Source organism: Nerophis lumbriciformis, linkage group LG09, assembly GCF_033978685.3.
Source record: "Nerophis lumbriciformis linkage group LG09, RoL_Nlum_v2.1, whole genome shotgun sequence".
In the NCBI taxonomy this organism is placed as follows: domain Eukaryota; kingdom Metazoa; phylum Chordata; class Actinopteri; order Syngnathiformes; family Syngnathidae; genus Nerophis; species Nerophis lumbriciformis.
Window position 1 is genome coordinate 36,516,851 of NC_084556.2, and position 21,644 is coordinate 36,538,494.

General features: G+C 38.1%; 1 protein-coding gene across 2 annotated transcripts in view; it reads right to left on the reverse strand.

Moving 5' to 3' along the window:
- nova1 (NOVA alternative splicing regulator 1) overlaps positions 1-21,644 on the reverse strand; it is an 82,654-nt gene that overhangs the window by 13,309 nt on the left and 47,701 nt on the right. For both annotated transcript variants that reach the window (XM_061961876.2, XM_061961877.2), the window contains exon 3: positions 3,770-3,936. In XM_061961876.2, the coding sequence (XP_061817860.1) occupies positions 3,770-3,936 (167 nt within the window). The remainder of the gene's footprint in view (positions 1-3,769; positions 3,937-21,644) is intronic.

Here is a 21,644-nt window from a genome sequence, read left to right on the forward strand (position 1 = left end):
AAGTTAGTTGTCTTTTGAGCCTACAAAGTGTTTTAAGCTGGGCTGCCCTGCCCTAAAAGCAAAACAGGCATTGTGAGTAGGGCGCTGCAATCCGTGGGGGGCTCTGTTCTGCGTAAGGAAGCGCATGTAAAATGTCAATTAACGAATGACAGGGCGCTTCATGTGAAATATTATTGCAAATGTATTCCTCGCTGCTTCCCGCTGTCACAGATGAGAATGTAATGGCAGACGTCCCCCGACTGTCCCAGTGGCTCTCACAATAGCTCTTGTCTTAAAAAGCCGAAGGCACTAAGTCCACATCCCAGTCAAAGTTGTAGTAAGGTTCATGATTTTATGTTTTAGTGATCTACACATTTTTATTTTGCACTGAAAAACATAATAAAGTGCAATTTATTTCTCATTAATTTATTTTAGTCCAAAACATGCATTAAAATAAATTCAAGTTCAATTAAAAAAGTATAAAAATTATTTTGTATACATAAAAAAGTGTGAAAAATGTTGCAATGGGGAGTAGAATAAAATTCTGCATAGTGTCCCAATTTAGGCTGGGGCCCTGCCTGTCAGTATTGTACTTACAACACACCAGCTTTTTTTTTTTTATTGCAACGTGCATCTTAGTTCTAGTTTTGATGACCAAATTTGGAGGTGTTGATGATGTCATATTAAATCGCTAATGTTAATCAGTAACACATATGGCATATTCAATGTAAATGAGCATTGACCTCGTGCATTTTGAAAAGTGGAGCCTCATTTTCGAGAGCTTTTTTATCAGTTTCCTTGTTGGCATGGAAAATAGCAATTGCAATTACCTAGAGGCTTGCTATGAATATGCCAGTTAGCCTGCCAAGTGCTCAAGACGGTGCAGAGTCTTCAACAGGACGTATCGAATTATAGTACCGTTTGAGTTTACGTGAAACAGCACTTAGTAGCACTTAAAAGTACCAAATTCAGTACCCATTCCTAACCCGGAGTACCGGTAATCTATTATTACAGTGTACCATGGCTTTCATATACCCTGTAAAAATACATCTGGATTTCCATACAATGTTCTTGTTTATTAAACAGCTCAAGAATGCACTTAACAAACTAGGCTGTTTTCCTGCATTCAATTCTGTGGAATTGAGTGCCCAAACTCAAACTCAGGTTGTTTGTAACATGTCTTTATTACTAAGCGTGCCTGTTAACCTACTCTCAACTCTCACCGGGAAGTCATTTTCCCCCTGTTACCTCGTCATTCATGACATCATCGTCGGTTGACTCTAAATAGCACAGGTACACCACATGTCTTTGCTTATTTTATTGAGTATACGTGCAAAATAAGCCACCATGAAAGAAAGTTGTGAGTGCCAGCACTCATTCCTCTACACTCAATGCGGTTTTAAGAGTCTTAAATAAAAGTGATGTTAAATGTTAATTTACCCAATTTATTTATAAGTACAACATGTGTTTTTATGTTTATATTTTGGGTGTCTGAATAAATGAACTAGATTGACATTATTTTATTGCTTCCGTTTTCATACAATTCGTTTTTCAACAGACCCTTTGAAATGGATTATTAACAAAAATTGAGGTACCGCTGTATTGATTGTGTATTTTTTTTGGCATTCCAGCGTTCCCCCCAGATTCCCAATATACTTGTTGTGGTATGGGTATGGTCAATATGATGCCATCATATAATTGGCATAATGAGTGTTGATGCATATATTTTCTTCAAAAAGGCTTAAAAATGTTATACATGCATTTATAAACAAATCTGTGTTATTAGTAATTAGTATTAACGTTTGTATTTTTTTTATATTGTATCACTCTAATTTTCAATTCTTGCTGCATATTGTACAATGTAACAGGCTGCATTTTGTAGAGAATTCCCTAAGTTTCTATACCAGGGGTGCTCACACTTTTTCTGCAGGCGAGCTACTTTTCAATTGATCAAGTCGTGGGGATCTACCTCATTCATATATATAATTTATATTTACTTATTTATGAAATATATGTTTTTGTTAACAAGTTAAAGGTGTTTAATGATAATGCAAGCATGTTTAACACATAGTTAATATTGTTAAAAAATTAAAGGTGTTTAATGATAATACAAGTATGTTTAATACATATAGTTAATATTGTTAACAAGTTAAAGGTGTTTAATGATAATACAAGCATGTTTAATACATAGTTAATATTGTTAAAAAATTAAAGGTGTTTAATGATAATACAAGAATGTTTAATACATATAGTTAATATTGTTAACAACTTAAAGGTGTTTAAAGATATTACAAGCATGTTTAACACATATAGTTAATATTGTTAATAAGTTAAAGGTGTTTAAAGATAATACAAGCATGTTTAACACATATAGATTCCTTTCTTTCATGAAGACAAGAATATAAGTTGGTGTATTACCTGATTCTGATGACTTGCATTGATAGGAATCAGACAGTGGGGCTGATAATGTCCGCATTTTCGAATGGAGGAGAAAAAAAGTCCTCCTTTCTGTCCAATACCACATGAAAGTGGTTGGTTTTTGGCATCTTATTTGTCCAGCTTCCGTACTCCTTTGTATGCACTTTACAAGAAATACATTGTCGGCAAACTCCGTAGCTTGCTAGCTTGTGTGTGCTAGCTTTCTGAGACTCTTATTTTGGTAGCGCAACTGTGCAACTGTGCAGTCGGTCTTTGGAGTTTTGACGACAGGTACGGCGCCAGAGTCTGTTGAAATAAAGTGTTTCTCTCCTTCCAGTCGGTACTTTTAATGAGCTGGCAGCAGCCAGCGTCATCTCAGAAGACCCTCGGGTGCCGTGAATGTCAATCAAGTGACGAAAGTGACGTCATAGTGAAGATTTATGATCGCTCATTTTTAGGACTATTTTTTTAATGCCTGGCTGGTGATCGACTGACACACCCTCCGAGATCGACCGGTAGCTCGCGATCGACGTAATGAGCACCCCTGTTCTAGAGACTTCTCCAATCCATTCAGTGACTTTGTCCTTATTAAAAACCACTAGCAAAAAAAGCAAGTCGCCACCTCATCACAGGGCCAACACAGATAGACAGACAACATTCACACTCACATTCACACACTAGGGCCAATGTAGTGTTGCCAATCAGCCTATCCCCAGGTGCATGTCTTTGGAGGTGGGAGGAACCCATGCAGTCACGGGGAGAACATGCAAACTCCACACAGAAAGATCCCGAGCCCAGATTGAACTCAGGACCTTCGTATTGTGAGGCACATGCACTTACCCCTGTTCCACTGTGCTGCCCACTTTGGGTTATATGATAGTTAAATCTATTTTTCACACAACTTTGTCTAACACTGAACTAGCGAGCAAGGTAACAAACAAACTTTGTTACCGAGATCATGCCTCCGCTTTAAATGCTCCTATATCACAAATGTACTGCCATAAAAACAAGATCCACTTTTCAAAATGAGGAAGTTATTCACGTCTTTAAAACAATTAGGGTAAAACAGTGTAAAGACATTAATTGAAAAACATTTACCGTATTTTTCGGAGTATAAGTCGCACCGGAGTATAAGTCGCACCTGCCGAAAATGCATAATATAGAAGGAAAAAAACATATATAAGTCGCACTGGAGCCCGGCCAAACTATGAAAAAAACTGCGACTCATAGTCCGAAAAATACGGTACCTACTTTTGGCCCACCCAGTATATTTAGACTTTGTTTTCAACAGCTGATGGCTGAGATATTTTGGCTTTTTTTTGTAGCGCAGGAGACCGTTGTTATTTTGAGTCTTTGCTATACAGTAACTCACCTGTTTGATACGATCAGGGTTGACTGTGGTCTGTGGCTGCAGTATGCTGACTGGTTCTGGCTTCTGGGCACTCTGGGGCATCTCACGGACTTTCTCAGCAATGAAGTTGTGGACACCGTTGAGGGCTTCGACAGTACCCTGTATCAGACAGACACGCTCTGTTGTTCCTAGAATGACAGACAAAGAGGACAAATGCAAATGGTTAGTTACATTACTGCACCTTTTAATTTCTTGGTGTTTTGCAAATTTACAGGATAACCCTTCAAATTCTGTGATTTGTTGTTGGCTAAAACGCTTAAAAGAGTAAACCCTAAAAACTGTTCTTGAACCATTTGGAGAATAGGCATGGCTTTCAAAGCTTGTAAACGGAATTATTCTCCCAGTCAGAATGAAAGTGAAACTTACTGACAAAAAGTAGTTTGAATAAAGACAGCCATCTGTCTTTATGTTCCTTGATTACGACTAAGGGTGTCTGGATTCAATATTGATATTGGACATCGGCCTGATAGCCAACAAACAAGTATCTACTGGCATTTTCATTACAAGCAGTATGCGGCTTGTTTACTTTTGCAAAGCTGGACAGCCAGTTAACATCTAAATGTCCTCCAATAAGCACACAAGGTTGGTCTTTCCTTGTATTTTAGTCAAGTCATTTACAAAAGGTAGACATGGTAGCCGCATTTTACTTACCTATAATGAAAGTATGCAGTAACAAAGTTGTCTGCATCATGAGCTTACCATTACTTAATAAATTATGGGGGCCAAAAAGCAATTATCACTCCACTTTAACTTAAAGACAGCATAAATCCAATCTTGACAGTTAAGAATAATAGGTTAATATTTTGCATATCTACCAGTTTGCTGTGTGAGTCATTTCGCTCGATGAAACCTTTTCTGACATTTCCCACTACAAAATAATAAAAGTATATATAATTTGTGCTGATAGCAGATCGTATTGGCCAATACTCATGACTCCAATATCAGTGTTGTATCAGAAGTGAAAAAGTTTACACACTCCGACTATGTAAAACACTTCTACCTAGGGATGTCCGATAATGGCTTTTTTGCCGATATCCGATATTCCGATATTGTCCAACTCTTAATTACCGATACCGATATCAACCGATACCGATATATACAGTCGTGGAATTAACACATTATTATGCCTAATTTGGACAACCAGGTAAGGTAAGGTAAGGTCCTTTTTTTTTTAAAATATAAAAATAAAATAAGATAAATAAATTAAAAACATTTTGTTGAATAAAAAAGAAAGCAAAACAATATAAAAACAGTTACATAGAAACTAGTAATTAATGAAAATGAGTAAAATTAACTGTTAAAGGTTAGTACTATTAGTGGACCAGCAGCACGCACAATCATGTGTGCTTACGGACTGTATCCCTTGCAGACTGTATTGATATATATTGATATATAATGTAGGGCTGCAACTAAAAACTAATTTGATAATCGATTAATCTGTCCATTATTGCTTAGATTAATCGATTAATAATCGGATAAAAGAGACAAACTAAATTTCTATCCTTTCCAGTATTTTATTGAAAAACAGCATACTGGCACCATACTTATTTTGATTATTGTTTCTCAGCTGTTTGTAAATGTTGCAGTTTATAAATAAGGGTTTAATAAAAATAATAATAATAAAAAATAATAATTAAATAGCATAACATAGATCCAACGAATCGATGACTAAATTAATCGCCAACTATTTTTATAATCGATTTTAATCGATTTAATCGATTAGTTATTGCAGCCCTAATATAATGTAGGAACCAGATTATTAATAACAGAAAGAAACAACCCTTTTGTGTGAATGAGTGTGAATGAGTGTAAATGGGGGAGAGAGGTTTTTTGGGCTGGTGCACTAATTGTAAGTGTATCTTGTGTTTTTCATGTTGATTTAATAAAAAAACAAAAACAAAAAAAACAACGATACCGATAATAAAAAAACGATACCAATAATTTCTGATATTACATTTTAAAGCATTTATTGGCCGATATTATCGGGCATCTCTACTTCTACCAAAGCAGTTTTGTTTGTAAATGTGAGACTCGCCTGAGAACTAAATTTGTGTGCGTGGTGTAAGAATATTACTGTATGTGTTTATGTCCTAATGTGTTCTGTGCTCAGTGCCAGCAAGACTTGCACTTACACACAAAAAAAAGACTTATACTCGTTCGTATACAGAGGAACTCCTATACACTGAATGTTAATGCACTGTTATTATATTTCCGTTGCGCCGTTTTTTTCCATGCGTTTATAATAAATGTACAGCCATCAAACAGGATGTGTTTTCACAATTGGCGAGCCATTGGCTATTCAAAACATCAATCTCAACATTAAGATGTAATTTGTCCAAGCTACGTACGTCGGGAGAGTCGCTGGTACTACGCTGGCACAGAAGTAGATTGGCTGTTGTGCCGCAGCAGAAAGGGTAAACACTTGTCTTTTTGGACAAGTGAGGTGTCAGTCAAAAGTTCAGAGTTGTTTAGGTAGCATGGTGTGGCTATCGTATCCAGACTAACAAAATGTAATATGCGGATCTGAGCATGCAGCAGTGGTCACACTGGTCAGTGTGTCTTTATGGTCGGAAAGCTTGGTGTGGACTAACTAGTTACATTTACTTACTAATCATTGGTAGCTTGGCACAATTAAAAGAAGAGGGTTATATCTACATTTATATTAAGACTTCTTGGCAATAGAAAAGCGATGGTTGACATTTCTCAAAGCAACCAAATAACTGAGCTATTTATTCCCTTATCCATTTGGACAATCAGACAACTGAGAAACAACAGAGAAAAACAGCTGAAAGACACACACTCGGTTAGTAAACCACAGGGGGGGAAGAAAGATTCCTCTTCATTGATGTAACTCTATCAGCACACCATTGCAGAAGAGGCGTAACAACATCTGGGGTTCTTTCTACTCCCACATTGATGGCCCAACCAGCATTCCGTTACCATGGCAAAGAAGCTGAGGCATGGAAACAGGTGACGATTTTTAAAACAAACACCCTTTTGCATGCGCCTCTCTGTCTTCTTTCTGCCTCTGTTATATGTCTATGTCATGTCAGCGTACCTGACAACCTTCACGTTTTTCTAGGGAAATTGTACTGTATAACAATTATTACGCTTGGGCTACAAACATATATATATATATATATATATATATATATATATATATATATATATATATATATATATATGTATGTGTGTGTATATATATATATATATATATATATGTATGTGTGGGAAAAAAATCACAAGACTATTTCATCTCTACAGGCCTGTTTCATGAGGGGGGGTACCCTCAATCGTCAGGAGATTTTAATGGGAGCATACGCATACCATGGTTTATATAGGGCACAGAGTGGGTGGGTACGGGCTGACCTAGGGGCGTGGTGATTGGCTCATGTGTTACCTAGGAGGTGTTTCCGTCTATGGCGGCATGCTGTGACAATTTCGCTGCGCTTGTTGAGGGATGACAGGTCTGGACGGTAAATAATAAACAGTTTCTCTTTCAAGCATAGGTTGCATCTTTTATTACCACTATTGTAAGGTGTGCTGGATGCAAGAATTTGCCATGTTATTGAATATTCAACATTATTGTCTTTGAGGTCCCAAATGTGTTTGCTGAGTTCTGTGGTATTTCGCAGCAGGTTTTTGTTCCTGAAAGAAGCCTTGTGATTGTTCCATCTGGTTTTGAATTCTCCCTCGGTTAATCCTACATATGTGTCGAATGTGTTAATGTCCTTGCGTATTACCTTAGATTGGTAGACAACTGATGTTTGTAAGCACCCCCCGTTGAGAGGGCAATCAGGTTTCTTTCGACAGTTACAGCCTTTGGAGTCGCTCTGTCTGGGGGCCGACGGCTCATTTGCAATTGTTTTGTTGTGGTTTGAGATGATTTGTCGTATATTGTTCATGCAGCTGTAGCTCAATTTAATGTTGTTCTTGTTGAATACTTTTCTTAGGGTGTTGTCTTTGGGAAAGTGTTTGTCAATCAGATTGAGGAATTTGTGTCCAATGTTAGTTGAGACGTTTTTGCTGTATGGGGGGTTGTACCAGATGATGTCGTTTCGTTTTCTGTTCTTTTTTGGCTGGTTTCCTGGCGTGGGTTCATAGGTGAGGGTGAAATTGTATCCGCTTTCATCAAGGGCTTTTTGGTACGGGGGGGTTGCTTGGTCAAATTCAGCTTTGCTAGATGACAGCATCGATAGCCTTTTATTGATTCCGGTAGGTATTCTTTTCGTGGTGGTGGGTGGGTGGTTGCTGTCATGGTGCACATATTGGAGTGTTGTGTTGGGTTTCGTGAATGGTTGGTAGCTGTTATTTCTCAGGTTGAAAGTGACGTCAAGGAAGTTGACGGTTTGCTTGTTGGCTTCAATCGTGATCCGTAGGCCGTTCTCTTTGAAAATTTGGCATATGCGCTTCTTGGTATTCTCGCTGTTCCTTGGCGAGGCGCGACACACTGCCAGTCCGTCATCACGGTAAATACCAAGGTTCAGATTGAGGCTAGCGAGCTGGGAGAGGAGGAAACTCCCAACGAGTTCACACGTTTCTGCTCCGTATATACATATATACATATACAAACATATATAGCCTATACACACATAAATAGCCTTTACTATACATACAGTATGTGTTCATAATATATATACATATTATATTAATATAGTATACTATTTATGTACACAATATATATACTATACATATACTATATATATAATATATATAATATATATATATATACATATATATATATACATACATATATATATATTTATTTATACAGTACTGAAGTTAGTATAGTGTGGTGTAGAGGTATAGAATATTGAATATATATGTAATGTAATTGGATTAAGCATCTAAATAAATTTGATATCGAAATATTACCGGTAGACTAACTTCAGTTGTAGTTAGAATTTTAAGACAAAATACCTCTGTTTTTTTTAATTATTATCTATTCCGACTCAACTCTATGTGCTCTCAATTAGAGTGCCTGTGTGCTCGTGCTGGTTAATTTTACACAGCTGCTTTAACACGTCACCGGCCATCGCAATGATTTAAGTCTGCATACTAAACATGTAAAAATACACACATAATGACACTTTTTTTTTGCCACATAGCTAAGTAGTTGATTGTGACGTAACAACAATCACAATCACACACATCATTTCCTGACCCTTAGAAAACATTGAATATTAAGAGTATGTGAAAGTAAGTTCAACTCCTACATTGTTTACTTCCCTGACAACCTCCTTATAGTTTGTTATCAATCAGAAATATTAAGCAGCTAAAATGCGCCCAACATGGCAAACTTTGGAGGGAAAGTGTTTTGCATATTACCCATTATGTCTTGTAGTATGACTTATATGGGTGTAATTTTAAATTGTGTATGGTGTTTAGACTTTTTTTATATTGTTCACAAAGTTTGGTGAGCAAGTTGTGTGTATTATGTGCGACCATATGTGTTGACTTTTTGTGATGGTAATAGTTTATTTGTACCATTAGCGGGGAAGGTTGTTTGGATTGGAACATATAAATTGATGCTATGCTCTTCATTAGAAAACTCTTGGTTGTTGATCAAAATCATCCATGTTGCCTATAAAATGGCGGCATATTTGCGGCATCAGGCTGTGAACTGATTCAAATTGAATTTGAGACATGTTGCGGGTCAGACTTCACAATAATCTTGGAACGTCTTGCAGGCCAAACTGAAGACACTGGTGGGCCGCACTTCTTAGCCTGCAGGCCGTAGTTTGGACACCCCTGCTCTGCAGTACTCACTACAGTAAGGCTGCAACCCACCATTATATTGCTTTGTCGTGTTATTATCAATACTGTTAGCAAATATCATACCATGGGTTATACTGTCATTTCTACCCCTTGGGTTAAACTGCCACAAATAAAGGAAGACAAAATAATTTTACTGGAATCAATAACTTTCTTGGCCCATGTGCTACACCTAGATGAAGTTTGGGTGCATTCTTGCTTGATAACTGCATAAACAATAACGATCCAGATGAAAAAGAAAAGTAGTTATGTGCACCCAGTATAAAAATTCACAGTCGCATGTTGATACACTGAGAAACAACAGGGCCCGTTTAATTATTTTTTGGAAACTGAAGTGAAATGGCGATCAACATTGGCGACATTGGGTGTCCAGCTCAGGGCTTTTAAACGCTGGGATCATCATCAAGGGTAAATATGGTAATTTTGAACATGTGAAAGGCTTCCACTATGAAATAAACAGGGATAACTGAGCAGGGTAGTGGTGTAATTATTAACACTTCCTCCACCCAATGAGCTTGCCCCTCCCTACGTTACAAATAAAAGTAATAAAAGTAAGAAATTGCTTTTTTTAAGGCTGTTTTATTGAATTCTTGTATTTAATCTTTTTCTTACTGAATTTTATATGTCATTTATGTGTTCTGTGTACATCATGACTGACTTAAGTAGAGATGTAATATCAGAAATTATCGGTATCGTTTTTCTTTATTATCGGTATCATTTATTTTTTTATTTTTTTTTAAATCAACATAAAAAACACAAGATACACTTACAATTAGTGCACCAACCCAAAAAAACTCCCTCCCCCATTTACACTCATTCACACAAAAGGGTAGTTTCTTTCTGTTATTAATATTCTGGTTCCTACATTATATATCAATATATATCAATACAGTCTGCAAGGGATACAGTCCGTAAGCACACATGATTGTGCGTGCTGCTGGTCCATTAATAGTACTAACCTTTAACAGTTAATTTTACTCATTTTCATTCATTACTAGTTTCTATGTAACTGTTTTAATATTGTTTTACTTTGTTTTTTATTCAAGAAAATGTTTTTAATTTATTTATCTTATTTTATTTTATTAATTAAAAAAAAAAAGTACCTTATCTTCACCATACCTGGTTGTCCAAATTAGGCATAATAATGTGTTAATTCCACGACTGTATATATCGGTTGATATCGGTATTGGTTGATATCGGTATCGGTAATTAAAGAGTTGGACAATATCGGAATATCGGATATCGGCAAAAAGCCATTGTCGGACATCCCTAGACTTAAGTGTTAATTTAGCTTTCATATACAGTAGGTAGAAGTTCTAACTTACAATAAAAATCGACTTACATAGCTGTCGTAGGGAGAAATTGGGGGCTCTAAGAAAAAGTTTATTCGGACGGTTAGTACAATCTTTTAAATGACAATTATTGTCAAACCGTGATTGATTATCGCGTTTCGAAAAACTCACGGACCAGTGATACTGCTCATTTACTGGAGTAGCAAGTTATCGTGCTAATGGCTCGCCACTTTAAATGATAAAATGAATACAAGATACTTTAATGTCTTTCCCCATTAAAAAAGTCCTGCCCCAATCTAAACTTGTACAAACACATTGCGGCCTTTGCAACTAAGCTATTCAATTGTGCACATTGATTGTACAGCAGAGAGTAATTGATTTATTGATTTAGAGGTGTCCACAACAGGAAGTGACATCACATAAACCAGATGTGCAACAACCGTTGAGCCTTTTATCAATAAAAAACACTTTAAATACTTCACAAATTAAAATGGAAGAAAATAAACAAATTCAGAAATTCAAATTTAAAATGAACATAATATGCCTCTGAATGTCATGATCTTACTACTGCTGCCGCCTGTATTTTTTGTTGTTGTTGCAGTGCCTGACTTCTGGGTCACGGTGCAAAGCCACCTGCGAGCACACCTGATACTCATTTCCTCCTGACCACTTCAGCTCTCCTGTCGTGTTCATCTCCTCTGCTTTGGCTCCACTCACGCTTCTCTTTCCTGTGGCTCTTCCCTGGCGTTGCCGTGTAGTGGGAACTGTTTCCTCTCCACACCTTTTATGTGCATCCTGAGCTATTTTCCCTCACTCCTTTTTGAGTGCGCTTTTAGTTATCATTCTTTTTTATTTTTGCTCTGCATTGGGGTCCTACTCCAGCTAAGTCGATCGTGACACTGAATAAATCAGAACAATAATTAATGTAGTAATGTATTTTTTTGGTCTATTTTTTGTTAAAGTTAAAGTTAAAGTTAAAGTACCAATGATTGTCACACACAGACTAGGTGTGGCGAAATTATTCTCTGCATCACCCTTGATCACCCCCTGGGAGGTGAGGGGAGCAGTGAGCAGCAGCAGTGGCTGCGCCCGAGAATCATTTTGGTGATTTAACCCCCAATTCCAACCCTTGATGCTGAGTGCCAAGCAGGGAGGTAATGGGTCGCATTTGTATAGTCTTTGGTATGACTCGGCCGGGGTTTGAACTCACAACCTACCGATCTCAGGGCGGACACTCTAACCACTAGGCCACTGAGTAGGTTATTCAAGTTAGTTAAAAGATGTCAGTGTATGTATAACTTTTTGAGCACATTCAACAATACCAAGATAATAATGTTAACCAGGATAATTTTGGTTGCAATAACCATGATACTATATGTTTACATAGTTACATTCTTGGCCACAAGTAAATGTGCAATCAATGGTTAGTTTCGTTTTCGGTTATGTCGACATGAGTCAGCCGGTGATGTCGACTAAAATGGGTTGAAAATGAAGCAAATGATACGTTTTTGTAGTGGATTTCCAATCAAAAGTGGATGAAGAGTCCATTCTTTGTTCTAAAAAGAAACCATTTTGGTCTGAAAGGGCTCAGATGGTGAAGAGGCTGCAGAGGAGATTACTGGTGCAGTCCAAGTTCCTCGGATGGTGAAATGTCATTCAGCGAGATACTGAAGCCCTAATTGCTCCTGATGCTTTGTCATCATAATGTGAGCGCAGATGAGTTGAGAATGATGAGCTGCTTGGCCTCCAATCAGCAGCGTGTGAATGAGGCAATGTGGTAAAGCAGTAAGTGCTGTCAAGGTAGAAATTGCAGCCCTCCAGCCGATATACAAATATGCACCTTGACGACTATAGAGAATAAACTTCAGCATTACCACACTAGGAATTGTAAGTATCTAAGACGCATTTGGAAAATGTTGCGCAGTGTTGCAAATGTTTTTTTGTGTTGGTGTCTCCGGACTATTTTACCATATTTTCGTGGACGAGGGGGCAGCATGGCTCTTATGGGAGTAAATGTTGCAGACCCTTCATCGAGATGTTTATTATAAGAAAGCTGTAACATTATTCTGACAAAAGGAAAATCATCATACATCCATGATCCTAGATAAATCCAGTGTTTCCCCGAACACTATGTTAATCCCCCAGGAGCTTTGACTTTATATCACACTTTTTACGAGGAATAATCAGCTGAGTTGACTATTTAAATGTCATATTAGGAGGTGCTTGAAATTGCCATGTAAAACCGCTAATCGTTATTGCTAATCGCTAGTGCATATATCGGGTTTTCCATGTTAATTAGCCTCGAGTTAGTGCATTTGCTTAAATGAAAGTTGTCAAACGATTAAAAGATTAATCCCGAAAAATTTCATTTAGTCCCTATGTGTCAAAGTCAAGGCCCGCGGGCCAGATCTGAATTATCTTATTTTACGCGGTAACACTTTAGTATGGGGAACATACTCTAAGTAACAAAGACTTAATTTTGAGTTATTTGGTTAGGATTAGGGTTAGAGCGTTAGGGTTAGGGTTAGAGGGTTTGGGTTAGTTCATGCAGAATAAGGCATTAATAAGTACTTAATAATGACTAATTAAGAGCCAATATGCTACTAATTTGCATGTTAATAAGCAACTAATTAATGGTGAATATGTTCCCCATACTAATGTGTTACCTTTTACGCTACTTCAAAGTCAAAATGCACTTTATTTCCATTAAATGTAAGATATTTGACAAATGTGAGTTGAAAATTGTTCGCAATTTGGGTCGCTGCTTGTCATTAAGAGGCGCGATGTTGGGTTTGTTAGCCAAACCCGTTGAGAACCACCACCCATGAGAATACACTGAGAGCTAATATGTGGGGGTGGTAAATAAACACGCTGCAAATGAAACATTTGGGACCACAGCGAAGCACAGGTGGCGTCGATGCTCGGCACCTGCTGATCATTTTTGAAACGACAAAAAGTGACGAGGGAAACATTCCAAGCATTGCTTTTAAGTTAATGTGAGCTTTTACAGGCCCTCGTAAATTCTTCATTATTAGTAACATTCCCAAATGTTGTAGCCTTGTTTAATGGATTATAAAAGTCTCAGGTGTGACTGTGGGCGTAATGTCCTATTCTTCATCGTTTTATCCTTTTGTTCCCATTAATGCAGCACAGATACATAAAACACTATGTTAAACAAGACAGGGTTCACTGTGTGTAAAGATTAAAAAAACAGACTGAAGCAAAAAGATGTGATAAGGCAACCATACAGACACTTGTGGTGAAAGATAATATGCGCATCTTGAAAGTGTGTCGCAGTGCAACCCTGCAGCTGCCAAGCCACTGTGCTTGTTTGTTGGTGTAAGGCACAAATGTTATCATAAATGAAATGCCTTTACAACATGCAACCATCTGCCCATTCACCACAGAGCCATCCTTTTAGATTCCAACACCAAAATGACTCTGATTTTGAATGCCAGGTGACAAATTTCACTGGAAATATTTCAGATTTTTGACTCGCAGGCCTTTTTGTTGGCAGAAAGGGGAGAGAGAAACGCTCCTGGGACTCATCGTCACAGTCCTCAGCTTCAGTCCTCAGATTTTTCATCTTGATTTTGGCTGAACAAAGTTGTAATTCCTCTGCTTAGTTGCTTAAGCTCTTCCCTGCTAAGAATCCACCGCAGCCTCCATGTTAAATCCGCTGTTCGATGCCTTCCCGCTAGGCCGCACATTGCCGTAATTACTGTCATCACGCTTTTTCAAAGTCATTCACACATGTAATGTCATGATAAGCAAACATTTCTCAGTTTGCTCGTTAGATGGGTAGTTAGTTGACAAAATAATGTCACCTAATTAACACGGTTGATTAAATGGAATTTGATATTGCTGTGCAGTTGGATTTGCAATGCTGGTTTGTAACCACTAGGTGTGTAAACGTACACATATTACATCCATTTTCTACCGATAGTGCGTGAGCCTACCCCAGCTGCATTCGGGCAGAAGGCGGGCTACACCCTGGACAAATCGCCACCTCATTGTATTCATAATCACATTTATTGGTTTGGTGAGGGGCAGGAAGTAGTCCTGCTAGTATTGGCTAGTGGGAGCAGTACCGAATTTTGATATGGGCCATGTGGGTATTTTCCTAGTATGGTATTCTCTAGTGCAGTGGTCCCTAACCACCGGGCCGCGGCCCGGTACCGGTCCGTGGACCGATTAGTACCGGGCCGCGCAAGAAATAAAAAACAATAAAAAAAAAAATATATGTATATGTATATATATATATATATATATATATATATATATATATATATATATATATATATATATATATATATATATATATATATATATATTTTTTATTTTTTATTAAATCAACATAAAAAACACAATATATACATTATATATCAATATAGATCAATACAGTCTGCAGGGATACAGTCCGTAAGCACACATTTCTTTATGACAAAAAAAATAAAATAAAAAAAATAAATATATATATATATATATATATATATATATATATATATATATATATATATATATATATATATATATATATATATATATATATATCATAACTCCCTACTGTCCTAGCGGTGGTCGCATTACAGTCCGTCAAGTTCGTGTCGATCCTCGCAAGCCATGCAAAAAAGATGCCAGAAAAGTCAAATGGCGATGAGTCTGATAGTTAAGTGATCAGACACACTGGCATTGATTGGTTTGAACCCAGTGTTCATTTTAACCATAGGATAGGATAGGAGAAGTTTCTTAAGTACAAAAGTGGTAAAGCTGTATTTTCATTTGCACTTTAATTTGAATGACAATTAAGTTAAGAAACATTTTTAAGATTAAGACTAGTTTATTTCAAAGGGGACAATGCAATTTAAAAAAAACACATGACTACACATGGTTAAAAAAGCCAGAATTAGCCAGGCCATGATGTAAAAAAGGCAGTAAAATTACAATTTAAAAGAAAAAGAAAAGAAAAAGAGAGAAAAATAATACATATACGATATTATAATTTAAATTGTTTAATTTTAACTTTGTAATTTTGTATATTTCAGCACAACATAACTTCATGTACAGTTATTTGTAATTCCCTTCTTATGCAGTATATTTGGTTTGTACTTATTTTTCTAATCAGCCTGACCTAAGTCTAAGGTAGATGTGTCAAATAAATAATAATATTTGTGATTAAGACACAATTTCCTACCATTTGACAAGGTTGTAAACTGTAAGTAGGTTAGATGTAATTATTGAATATGATTAAAATCATTATGACTAATACAGTGCTCATATTTGAGTGGGTTTGTGGGTCCCTCTGTAGTGAAAAAGTTGTGCCTCGAGGTCAAAAAGGTTAAGAACTCCTGGTTTAGCCAATGGCAAGCTGTTTTGAATGGCATCCATTGACATTTTCAGACTATTTTTGATTATCCTGGTAATGCGGGACTAAGTATGTCCCCTTTATAGGTTAATATGGGACGTAGACTTTTGTTTCTAAATATGCAACGATTCCGTTTTTAGTTTCTGTAGGGTGGCCAACTGTTCATGGTGTGTGTGAAACTGGTCACACCTAGCCTGAAGACTTTTACGAATGAATTGAACAAGGTGTGGATTCCAGCAGGCTTAGCTCCTCTTAACTAATATGAGTTGTGACATGTAAGGTGAATGTGCAAGATTTTGAAGTGTGGTGTTAACGGTTGCTAAATGCCATAAAGCCCGCCTTTGCAACAATTGGGTATTCGAGCAGACCTTAATTAGTAAAGCTCCAGGAAATGATATGGAATGGTAAACATTAAGGGTGTCTTAGAATAGTCGACTATTGTACGATTAAATTTGGATTAGTCTGATTCAACCATTAACCAACTATCCCTTGTCTGTGGGCGGGAGGCGAGTCAAGTACCCGAGGCCCCCCATCACCTAATTTTTTCAAAAAAATTGACTGCGCTTTATAACTCGGTGCGCCAAATGTATGTAATAATTCTAGTTGCCGAGAGAGACAAGTGGTAGAAAATGAATGGGTGGATGCATGTGCTTACCGACCTCAAAGCAATTTTATCTGATACATGGTATAATAATAAGAGGGGCCAGTAGATGGCTGTCACACATGAGAGATACGTGTGGACTGCAGGTTAACGCCGCCTGTTCAGTAAATGACGCTAACAAGTACAGGTTACCAGCATGGTTAAAGTCTCTCGCTACGATGTGCACTGCGTCAGGATAACTGCTAACTGCTTTGTATAACTTCCCCAAATCTATGTTAGCATTAGCATCGGGTCGTATGTAGACAGCCATTAAAATGATAAGGGTAAACTCACGGGTTAGATAGAAGGGTCTGCATCTCATTGTCAAATATTCCAAGTCCGGGGAACAATGACTGTGCACGATCTCTGCGTTTCTGCACCAGCTGTTGTTGGTGTAGATGCACAACCCCCCTCCTCTGTTCCTGTCGTAGCGGTGGAGCGTGTGGCCTGCTAGCCCGATTGCCGAGTTCAGTATGGATCGTTGTAGCCAATTCTCTGTTATTACCACAACACTACAGTCGCGGAAACACATGTCGGCTGCGATCTGTAGTCTCAGCTCATCTATCTTATTCCCAATGGATCTAGCGTTGGAGAAGAAAATGCTGGGAAGCGGCGGTTTCAAAGGTTGTCTCCTTAGCTGTGCTAGCAGACCGGCCCTGCAGCCTCGCTTTTGCATCCTTTGTTTTTGCCTCCTCTTGGGCTTACTGCCGGGGAAAACCACCCAAGGAGACCCCGGAGTTCTGGCTATGTCCTCTGGTAGGTCATTGGAAGTCTGACGAAATCCCAAACATAGTAATTCCTGGCGACTGTATGTAGGATTCGCCCAACATACTGTGGTGTTTCCACACAAAAACACACAAAACAAAACATACACGAACACTAAACTAAGCACCGAGAATGGAGAGCCGTGTCTATCCATGACAGTATGGAAATCTCATGGAGTACTATTATGGTGTGTCTATGAATACCCCAAAATGGCACCTATTAGGAGACATTATCTGGCGTTTTGACCCATTTTGCAAAAACAACTTTTCTTACATATTGGTTCCTGCTGTTGTGTATTTGGGATCTGCATAAGTCCCGAAAATGTGTGCGCGTCTGCCATTTTAGCCCGCGCCATAGTTAATAAGCTGCTTCTTTTTCTCTATCCTCTTGTTGTGGGGCATCCATCCTCCGCTGTTGCCATTTGTAATACAAAGTAGCATACAGTTCTAACTAGAGATGTCCGATAATGTTTTTTTTGCCGATATGCGATATTCCGATATTGTCCAACTCTTAATTACCGATTCCTATATCAACCAATACCGATATATACAGTCGTGGAATTAACACATTATTATGCCTAATTTTGTTGTACTTCCCCGCTGGATGCATTAAACAATGTAACAAGGTTTTGGCAAAATAAATCAACTCAAGTTATGGAAAAAAATGCCAACATGGCACTGCCATATTTATTATTGAAGTCACAAAGTGCATTACTTTTTTTAACATGCCTCAAAACAGCAGCTTGGAATTTGGGACATGCTCTCCCTGAGAGAGCATGAGGAGGTTGAGGTGGGCGGGGTTGAGGTGGGGGGAGGGGGGAGGGGGTAGCGGGGAGTGTATATTGTAGCGTCCCGGAAAAGTTAGTGCTGCAAGGGGTTCCGGGTATTTGTTCTGTTGTGTTACGGTGCGGATGTTCTCCTGAAATGTGTTTGTCATTCTTGTTTGGTGTGGGTTCACAGTGTGGCGCATATTTGTAACAGTGTTAAACTTGTTTATACGGCCAGCCTCAGTGTGACCCGTATGGCTGTTGACCAAGTATAAATTGCATTCATTTGTGTGTGTGAAAAGCCGTAGATTTTATGTGATTGGGCCGGCACGAAAAGGCGGTGCCTTTAAGGCACGTCCCAAATATTGTTGTCTGGGTGGAAATCGGGAGAAATTCGGGAGAATGGTTTCCCCGGGGGATTTTCGGGAGGAGCACTGAAATTCGGGAGTCTCCCGGGAAAATCGGGAGGGTTGACAAGTATGACTGGGAGACGCAACTGCTCTGTACTTCTCCCTACGTCCGTGTGCCACTCCGTACAGCGGCGTTTTAAAAAGTCATAAAATTTACTTTTTTAAACCGATACCGATAATTTCCGATATTACATTTTAAAGCATTTATCGGCCGATAATATCGGCAGTCCGATATTATCGGACATCTCTAGTTCTATCTTTTATCTGTCAGTAGACTTGCTATGGAAGCCCTAAAAACTGTTGGTACAACAAAGATGACAGGGAGAAGACACTGTCGAAGTGGAGCCACGCCAATAAAACCCACAAAATGGTGCATCATGAAGAGACGGTCAAAAAGCGGCTTGAAGATGGTCTGCAAAACATAATCTATGCAACCTTTTGACCAAAAAAACACAATTACATGTTATGTGGGATTTGTACCGAGGATGTCGTTGTGGCTTGTGCAGCCCTTTGAGACACTTGTGATTTAGGGCTATAAAAATAAACATTGATTGATTGACTAAACATTATTGATGTTGATTACAAAAAAGTATTTTAAAAATTTAGAAAAAAATACATAATATGACCCTTTTAATGCACCTTTCATCCCGTGCGCATTTTGTTTGAAAATAGACCTGATCGGACCCACTCATGGGCAGTGCGCTTTATAATCTGGTGCGCCATATGGTCCGAAAAATACCGTAACACTGATTGCTGGCCGCAACTATACTGAGCTATAAAGTTAAGTAAAGGGCCTCAAAAAATGTACCACGCGTTTGAGACCACTGTTCTAGATGGTCAAGTTTGATTTAAGGCAGAAAAAGTTGAAAATTAGATATCTTTATTTGTGAGGATTTGCTCTTGTTAGCATACATGCTAACATACGACAACCTTTTGCACATATTCCATCATGTAACAAATTAAATTAGACTCTGAAAATCCTTAGTCAAAAACAGCCTGGGGAACATTTAAAGATACTGGTTCAAATAATTTAAAGTCAAATGTATTACTGTTGTTATTACACATGCAACAAATTAATTTGCTAAAACAAAATACATAATTCCGACTATTTTAACTGCTACTGTGACACAAAGCCAAGATGTTGATCGTTTGTTTAGATAGCTTAGCATATATTTGGTTTTAGTGGCTGTTTTATGTTTTATAAGTGTACCTTAAAACCAAAGTACATACCGAACCGGGATTATAGCGTACAGTTTCAGTCCTACTCCCATTAAACGGCAAATAGAAGCATTATATTCAGTTAACCACAAATACTGTTTGCCGTCATATTCCCACTGGCCCATAACTGCTACTCAGGCTTATGTCTCACTAGTTGTATTTCCTCACCAATATGCCCATAAAAGAGCACTTCCAAGCTCATCAAATTTTATAATCCATAGAGGTTTTTATTTCACAGTGTGGATTTAATTATGCCTACATATGATATAGTATTAAAAGTAGCAAGTAAAGTGGACTTCGGCAAACCTGGGTTGATATGATATTTTCTACGTGAGGATAAAAGTTGTGCATGCAGAAAGAAATGGGGGAAATGAAACTTTAAAGATAACCAAGTAAACGTACATGAAGTAGAAAGTTCTACAATTTGGATAAAGAGAGACCTTCGCATATTTTCGGTAAGCCCTCTTCTAATTTCCATGTTCATCAACGTAGTTGTATTTATTTCAATATTATTAAACATGCATTAACTTATTTTGCAATACAAGAAAGTTACAGTATTACTTGAAAAATTCCCATACAATTAATTGCAAAATTAAAAGCGACTATTGATGAAGCATTTTAAAAACAGTTGTGTCGGAAACTACTCACAAACAATTTGATCAAACCTATTTATTGCATCTCAAGACAGAAACATTCCATCCATCCATCCATTTTCTATCGCTTATCCCTTTCGGGGTCGCGGGGGGTGCTGGAGCCTATCTCAGCTGCACTCGGGCGGAAGGCTGTGTACACCCTGGACAAGTCGCCACCTCATCGCAGGGCCAACACAGATAGACAGACAACATTCACACTCACATTCACACACTAGGACCAATTTTAGTGTTGCCAATCAACCTATCCCCAGATGCATGTCTTTAATTGCAGCTTAAGTCTTCAGTCTGTGCAACCTCAACATTAAGACACAAATATAAAGTATGTGTGCCTAGGCGCTTTCGACTGATTTTACCGCCAAGAGTCAGAACGTGTCCAAAAGCTACTGATGCTGACAAACAAGAGTTTGAATACACTGGGAAATGTGCCTTCAAAATATAGTTTGGCGACATAGACTAGAATAGGAGCCATGGCTTTAATCTTTACCTCTTTCAAAGAAATGGACCTGTCCCAATCTAATGTTAATATCAGTATGATATCAGCAAAAAACTTAACTCTGATAATCACAGGGAATTCAATCAATCACAACAAGACTGTTTGTTTGTTTCGCCTCTCATCCGAATAGGCTTCATCCGTTCATGCTCATAGACTTAGATTGGTCAGATCTAGTCTCAGACTTGGATTGGTCAGATCTAGTCTAGCGGCTTGTGCCGAAACCCCAAATATTTATACTCCAACACCAGAAGGGTGTGCCTGGGCGAGGATGGTTTCACCCTATGGTAGTGAGAAAAACAACTACTTTGATGCAAACAAGCAATCTTACTGTCAAAGCCAACGAGAGTCGTTGAAGTGTCATGTTCCATCGTTAGCTTTGAGGTATTGTGTGGCAGAACGATCGCTGTGGATCGACTACTACCACTCCAAAATAGTCAGAATCCTCCATGTAAGCATTCC